Here is a 7,575-nt window from a genome sequence, read left to right as displayed (position 1 = left end):
TAACAAATACCAACAGGAATTTATTGGCTCTTGGTTTCAGAGGCTAGAAACCTTTCTTCCTTCCTGAGCCATAGCATTCTGCCTGGCTGGCAATCCGTGAGTTCCTTGGCTTTCCATCACATGGCAATGTCCTCTCCTTTCTCATCTGTGTTCTGTTGACTTTCAGTGTCTGACTCCTCCCCGTGGCTTTCTCCCTGTGGCCTTCTCTATAAACCTTCCCTTAATATGATTAAGACCTACTCTAATTCAGTTAACTATACTGTAACTAAAAACGACCTCTTCAAAAGATCCTATTTACAATGGGCTCACACCATGGGAAAGGAGTAAGATTAAGAACCGCAACCCCCCCCCCCCCGCCCTGGGGTACATAACTCAATACACTACAACCACCTTGTATTTTTAAACTAATAACACACTTCTAAATAACACATGGTTCAAAGAAAAACTAAAAAGGGAAAGTAGAATGTAATTTGAACTCATTGCAAGTGAAAACACAACATATGAAAATTTGTGAGAAACTCTGAAATTTATAGAACTAAATGGCTATGCTAGAAAAGAGGAAAGGTCTCCAATCAATAGCCTAAGCTGTCACCTTAAGAAGGTAAGAAAATAATAGAAAATTATATCTAAAGTAAACAGAAGGAAGAAATAAAGAACAGAAATAAATAAAATAGAAACAAGCAAAAAACCAAAAAGACAAAAAAAATTGATGATCCTAAAGCTGGTGGTTTTAGAAGATCAATAAATAATGATAAACTTCTAGGCAGACAGATCAGGAAAAAAGAAAAGATAATTACCAAATCAGGAATGAGAAGAGACAGCACTACAGATCATATAGACATTAAAATCATAAGGGGCAGTGCGTGCTGGGGAAGCAGGAGCTGGGAAGATGGTGGTCACTAGGTCAGCGAGGTCTCGGGCCTTGATCTCGATCTCGGCCGCTGAAAGCTCGCCACAGAAGAAGTCTGCTGGAGATGGAATTACCAGGAGTAAAATTGAAGAGCATCCAGAAAGCAAGAAGGAATCCCAGTCCCATGTCCCTAGTACTGCTGAATCACCTACTACCCAGAAACAAAGTCTAATCCCTAGAACTTGTAAAACTGGAAAGAGGAAAAGCAGAACTGAGGCCTCCTTACCAGAGATGATTGTTGAACCAGCTACTGATGGGGAGACCTCTGAAGCAGAGTCAAATTGTTCTGTGTCTGAGCTCCAGGATCACATTTTAAGAGTAATTAGGAGAAGGCAGATATTAGTTCCACACACCCCTGTGTCCAGTGTTAGGAAAAGACTGAAAATAACTCCCATAAATGAGTCACATACTAAAGAAGTTTCTGAAGCAGAATCTCATATTTCAGGTATTTCTAGAATTGTGCCTTGCACAGTAGTAACTACAAGAACCAGAAAGTATAAGGCTAAATTCATAACAGATCCAAGCCAAGAATCACACACACAAGATATTTCTGATGCTGAGTCTTCATGCTCAGACATTTCTCCATTTTCAGGAATTGCAACTGGGAGAACAACCAGGAGTATGCAGGGGAAATTAGAGGCACAGATTGAGGAGAAAGATTCTGAGAGTATACCAGAAAATGAAAAGCAAATCACAGCTACACTTATGAATTCAGAGGATTCAGATACCGGACAAACTTCTCAGTTACTAGCAAATTCTATTGCTCAAATAAACAAGACAGACTTCTGTAAAAATGAAACTTACAATAATTTTGATGATGATTCCTTCCATGGAAATTCAGAAAAAATACTAACAGTGCAAAAACGTCCAAGTTTTAATGTAAGTAAGGGCGAAAGGGCCAATGTTACAGCTCTAAAAGAAATAACAAAGCAGAATTCTAAGAGTTTGGATGAAGAAGCTAAAGGAATAATAGATGAGGGAAAAGAAACTAATCAGGAAAGTTCTCAGTTGAAGAGTCTGTCTGAACTTCAGGACACTGGACTTCAGCGTTTCGCCTCTCAAAGTCATTCAACCCCCCGAACTAACAAAACCACATCAGAGTCCGCATATCTGAACCATGAGGCTATAATGAAATCATTAGCTCGAACATTTGCAGTTGTGGAAGTAGACAGATGGGATGAAGAGAAAGAACACACCTTAAAAACAAGTGACTTGGTGCAGTGTGATGATGGTGGTAATAGTGATAATGAGAGAGAAGACTGCACAGTTACAGGTGTTACCAAAGACATAAACAATGAAAAGAAAGCAGATTATGAATATAGTACAAAATTATACACATCTCAGGATACGGATGATTCTGTTTTATTAGTTCTCAGCAGTGATGAAAGCCAGCACTCTGAAAACAGTGAGAACGAAGAGGACACCGTGTGTTTTCTTGAAAATGGTAGTCAAAGGGAGTCATCGAATAGCGACTCAGGAAATATGTCACGTGACAATGCATTGTTTGTAATTGACACAACTCCTGGATTGAGTGTTGATAAAAATTTTTACTTGGAAGAGGAAGAGAAGGCAAGTGAGGCTGCCATTGAGAAAGAACAAGAAGAGCAGGAGGAAGAAGAGGATGAAAAAAGTGAAGAAGATCCATCAGACTATGACATAAGTAAAAATAATGAGCTCAGTGATGAAGAGGACATACTGAATAACACAAAATCTAAACTTCTAAAGTTGACAAGCAGCAGCATAGATCCTGGTCTGAGTATCAAGCAGTTGGGTGGTTTATATATTAACTTCAATGCAGACAAAATAAAGTCTAACAAGAAAACCCCAACACAGATCAAGGAGAAGAAGAAAAATGAGCTTCTGCAGAAAACCATCATTACTCCTGATTTTGAAAAAAAAGACTGTGTCCCACCATATAGTGAATCCAAGTTTCAACTTCAGAAAAAACGCAGAAAAGAGCGACAAAAAACAGCAGGTGATGGCTGGTTTGGTATGAAAGCTCCAGAATTGACAGATCAACTTAAAAATGATCTCAAAGCACTGAAGATGAGAGCCAGCATGGACCCAAAAAGATTTTATAAGAAGAATGATAGAGACGGCTTCCCCAAGTATTTCCAGATTGGAACCATTGTTGACAATCCAGCTGACTTCTACCACTCACGAATTCCCAAGAAGCAAAGGAAAAGAACTATTGTGGAAGAACTGCTGGCTGATTCTGAGTTCAGAAGGTATAACCGAAGGAAGTATTCAGAGATCATGGCTGAAAAAGCAGCAAATGCAGCAGGAAAGAAATTTCGAAAGAAGAAGAAATTTCGCAACTAAGATTCACCAAGCAAATCATGATGTTTTACATCTCCCTTTATTTGCCAAAGATGTTTTAAAAACTAACACCATTACATAATTTAAAATAGACTGGCCCTGTTTGTATAGGGATTTCTGTTTGGAAAAAGTTCATTTGAGAGAGAATCACATGTCTCCTGGGATAAAAATAGGTGAATTTACAAGAGACTCACCTGGGCTTTAGATATTTAAGTGGAAAAAAGGAAAAGGAACATTAAACATTGTAAGATAATTAACATTTTTGTAAAGTTTTCAATTTTAAAGAAAATTGAATTAAAAGATGTTTAGAAAGCATAAAGTTTGCTAGCATGTTCAAAGAACTTTAAAAAAAATCATAGCTATATAAGTATCATAATTAATGTATGGCTTATAGTATGTGTGTTTCTTGAGGGGGTGGTTGTTGGATATGAAATGCCCTCTAGTCAGCTGTGAATTCAGAGCCAGAAAGTTGGTGAGTTTGAAATTTAGAGATTTGTGTCTCATGAAAGTGATAGTTGAAAGCAAAGGAATGATAAAAAGTATTCTTGGAGCATTAGAGATCTGCTTCTCATAAAAGTGACAGTTGAAAGCAAAGGAATGATAAAAAGTATTCTTGGAGCAAATACATGTTAGCTAAAGACCAAAGGACTAAATGAAGCTTGGGGAGTATAAATAGGACTTAAAAGATAAAGAAAACCACCTAGAAAGTTTGGACAGAAGGTAGAAACAACAGCTGAAGAGCTGTTTTCCTTCCTTGGCAACTGTGAAACAGGAGAGCAATTTGTTTTATCCAGATAAAATGTTGTGTTCCAAGAAAAATACAATTAAAACAATATAATTTTGACTTGGTCAGCTTGTCTCCATGGAATAAGGATCCTGATAAAGCTGCCTTTCTGGTACCCAATGTGGGTATTTGATCATTAATGCTTCTTGTGAAATCTCATTTTTTATATATAGTGCTTGGGGTCACAAGCAACCTACAAATAGCAGAACTGATGACATTTATAGTTGGAATTAGGGAAGCATCTATGTCTACTCTCCTTTTATTTCAAGAATATGATGTTTTTGTTTTCTACTGGGTAAAATAAGACCAGTATAAGAATTAAATAAAACAGTAAAAGTGAAAAAAAAAAAATCATAAGGGCGCTCTCTTTGGCAATATATATACTTAGATTGGAATGATGCAGAGAAGGTTAGCATGGCCCCTGAGCAAGGAGGACCTGCAAATTCATGAGACCTTCCGTATTTTTACATGATTGTTCTATAAACCCACAACTTCTCTAATAAAAAACAAAAACAGAAAAAATCATAAGAAAATATTATGAACAACTTTATATCAATAAATTTGACAACTTGGGTGAAATGGATAAATTATTTGAAGTGCACAAACTACCAAATCTCTCTCAAAAGGAAACACATATGAGTGAGCGATGCTTCCCTGAGGGAGCTGGCTGCAGCAGAGAGCTGAGGGAGGGCACCATACGCCCATTGTGGAATGCCTGCCAGAGAGGTGCAGAGGCAGGAGAGAGGTGGACAGGCATTGGTCTTCCAGGTGCCTGGGCTTGTGGACGCGGCGTGGAAGGAAGGGGTGGAAGGAGGCCCGGAGGCGTGGCCTGGACTCCCTGGGTGACCTGCAGGCCCCAGCTGGGCCAGACTGCAAGTGGATGCCCAGGTCCAGCAGCGACAGCACGTCCTTCCTGGGAGTTACAGGTTGTCTTCTCTGAGGAAACATGAAGGCACGCCATGTTGTTATGCTTACTCTAACCATCCTGATGTTCCTCACCAGGCTCCCTGTGTCACAGAGTTGTAACAAAGAGCTCTGTGCTAGTGATGTGAGTAAATGCCTCTTTCAGCAACGCCGCCAGTGCTGGCCTGGAGAAGGAACTTGTTCTTGTTGTAAAGAGTTGTATGCATTGTTTAGGTACTCTTTAGTATGTGTGCTGGATTCTGTTGGTTTGTGCAATCCTCAAAATTACAGTCACACACCTCAACTTCCAAAAGCACCATGGAGTAACTGTACGAGCCAATCCTTTCTCTCTTCCGGGCACTCAGAGAAGGGAACTTGCAGTTGAATTGGAACATCGTTTCCTTTCCTGTTGCGGAAGAACTTGCACATGTTGAGAACCTGATTGCCTTTTTGAAAACTGTGAACCAGCCCTAACCAACAAAATATGTCTATTTCTGGGAACAATGTCCATGCACCTTTTTCCAATAACAAAGAACACGTGTGCTGTTTATTGTTGGTGACTGCATGTCCATAATCAATGTAAAATATCCTGTAAGCCCATGGAATAATCCAAATACTACTGTGGATTGGCAAGTGCATCGGCCCAGAGTGCAGCGACTATGGCAGTAAAGCTGTCAAATGCATGAACTGCATGTTCTAAAGAAGCAAAAGAAATGCAAACAAAGTCAATGCCGCCGGAAAGAAAGGTATGAAAAATTATTCAGTGTGGTCTTCTGGTGGCATCAGAATGCCCGCGATTTAAGAAGACGTAAAGAATTTGGAATGAGCTGCTTTTAAAATGTAGTATTTTGGTAGATTATATTGCTATAACTGCTCTTACTGACCTTATTGCCCACTAGCAATAAACCCTTTCGTTTGAATAAGTATACAACTTTGATCATAGAAAGAAGTGCATAGAAAGATCTGAGGTTTCCGGCATAAAAACTGATGGCATTTTCTTCTGGCATCCCCAAAGCCTTTTGTTTTGAAAGTGCTGGCAGAAGGATTTTTAAAGGAAGTTGTGATTTCTTCAATGACACTTCCTCGGACACTGAGTTTGATAGTTGTATGCCATTGTTGACTGTGCCTTTTATCTGTTCTAAAAATAGGGTAGATGCTCAAATATATCTCTCCAATAACTCACATAAAAATCACTATAAAAACTTTCCTTTCAACCCTTTTTATGCTGGTTTTAAAAGTTAATACTATATTTTAAGATTTAAAATGATTACATAGTAGGATTTATCCTATAATGCACATGCTAACAAAGTGTCAGGAAAATTTTCTCATTCTTTTTCACTCCTCCTGCTCAGAGAGCTGATGGAGGTTGTGATGATGACTCTTCACCAAGAATATCTGGGTGCTCCTATGAAAGGGCATTAAGTACACTGCTAGGATAAATAATTAGGAAGTTAGAACATTTCTTATGAATTGTGGTCACAGCTCAGAGAATGCTAGGAATGAGGAATAACTGCTAAATCAGGCTATAATTGGAGCACCAGGGAAACAGCAAGTCCCCACTGCATGCAGGTACAGCTCAAAGTTGAAGCTCGACTGGAAGGCTAAGAAGCCTACTCAGTCTCAGGAAAGGCAGAACCAAGTGCTCACATGGATGAGTGATAGGAGGGGAATTAAAAGAAGAGAATTTAAGAGTACAAACAAGCAAGGTTAAAATGTTGGAAATTATGTGGAAAACATATTTAAAACTACTTACAGTACTTTTATTTTGATCTTCCATTTGTTAAATTTGTATCTGGATCTAATGTTCTTATTGAACAAGTAAAATTAGATAGTGGGATGTGAAGATTATGAAACTAAAAAAAAATTCTATTCAAGATGGTGTTAACTCCAAATACACTACAGAACATTTGTCAGCTTTTTACATAATGTTTCAACAAAGAGAAGTGTGTAAATACACCCTTTTTAGTAATAAAATTCCAAACTTCAAGTATGAATCTAAAGCATAAATAGTTACATTACAGAGACTCTTAACTTTACAGAATTTCTAATTTCTCTAGTGCTTATTTGAATTACCAGTAACCTTTTAGAACACCTTTTTTATATTCAAAATATTTTAGTATATACAAATAGATATTGCTCTTGGATACATTTTGTTTTATTCATTATCTGAAAGGTAGTTACAAGTTCATGTAATATTATAATTAACTATTATAGCCTTGATACCCTTTCTTCTCTTTCAGATAACTGTAATGGATACAGTTAAGGTACAAAACAAAGTTGAAATTTAGCTAATGAATGTATTCTTTTTTTAATAGGAAAAAATTAGGCTCTTCTTTTCTTACCTCTGTTTAAAAATGCCTTGAAAACATTTTGCTCTCTTTCTTAATTAATATCTATAAAGCTGTGGGTTTTCTTGAACTTAAGAAAGAGAAAGCTTTAAAGGACTTTGCAGCCAGCAATTTGATACCTCTGAGTAGAGGGAGCTTCCCTGTTCATTGGCAACACTAATAATGTTTCCTTAAATATGTCAACAAGCTTATTTTTAAACTGGCATTTAACTACAGAAAGGGTTTATAGATCTTAATTATTAAATTTGAAAATGTAATATCTCTTTTCTTTTTCTTTCCTTAGAAGATGATTTCTTGAACCACATTATGTT

The 7,575-nt window shown here is 37.6% G+C and overlaps 1 protein-coding gene, 1 non-coding gene and 1 pseudogene across 2 annotated transcripts; all 3 read left to right on the top strand.

Annotated features, from left to right (window-relative positions):
- The first annotated feature begins 889 nt into the window (after nt 1–889).
- On the top strand, nt 890–3,987 carry LOC119519366 (deoxynucleotidyltransferase terminal-interacting protein 2-like). The gene has a single exon (XM_037816947.1). It carries the CDS (start codon nt 890–892, stop codon nt 3,230–3,232), a length of 2,343 nt encoding a protein of 780 aa, XP_037672875.1. The 3' UTR covers nt 3,233–3,987.
- Nucleotides 3,988–4,374: 387 nt separating this feature from the next.
- Nucleotides 4,375–4,479, top strand: LOC119528296. Its single transcript, XR_005215612.1, has one exon. It is a non-coding gene; the product is annotated as a U6 spliceosomal RNA (small nuclear RNA).
- A 480-nt stretch (nt 4,480–4,959) lies between these two features.
- LOC119519357 lies at nt 4,960–5,616 on the top strand (annotated as a pseudogene).
- Nucleotides 5,617–7,575: the final 1,959 nt, after the last annotated feature.

This window comes from Choloepus didactylus, chromosome 2 (genome assembly GCF_015220235.1).
Source record: "Choloepus didactylus isolate mChoDid1 chromosome 2, mChoDid1.pri, whole genome shotgun sequence".
Lineage (NCBI taxonomy): Eukaryota > Metazoa > Chordata > Mammalia > Pilosa > Megalonychidae > Choloepus > Choloepus didactylus.
Note: the sequence above shows the minus strand (reverse complement) of the source record. Positions and strands in the feature narration are given on the sequence as shown.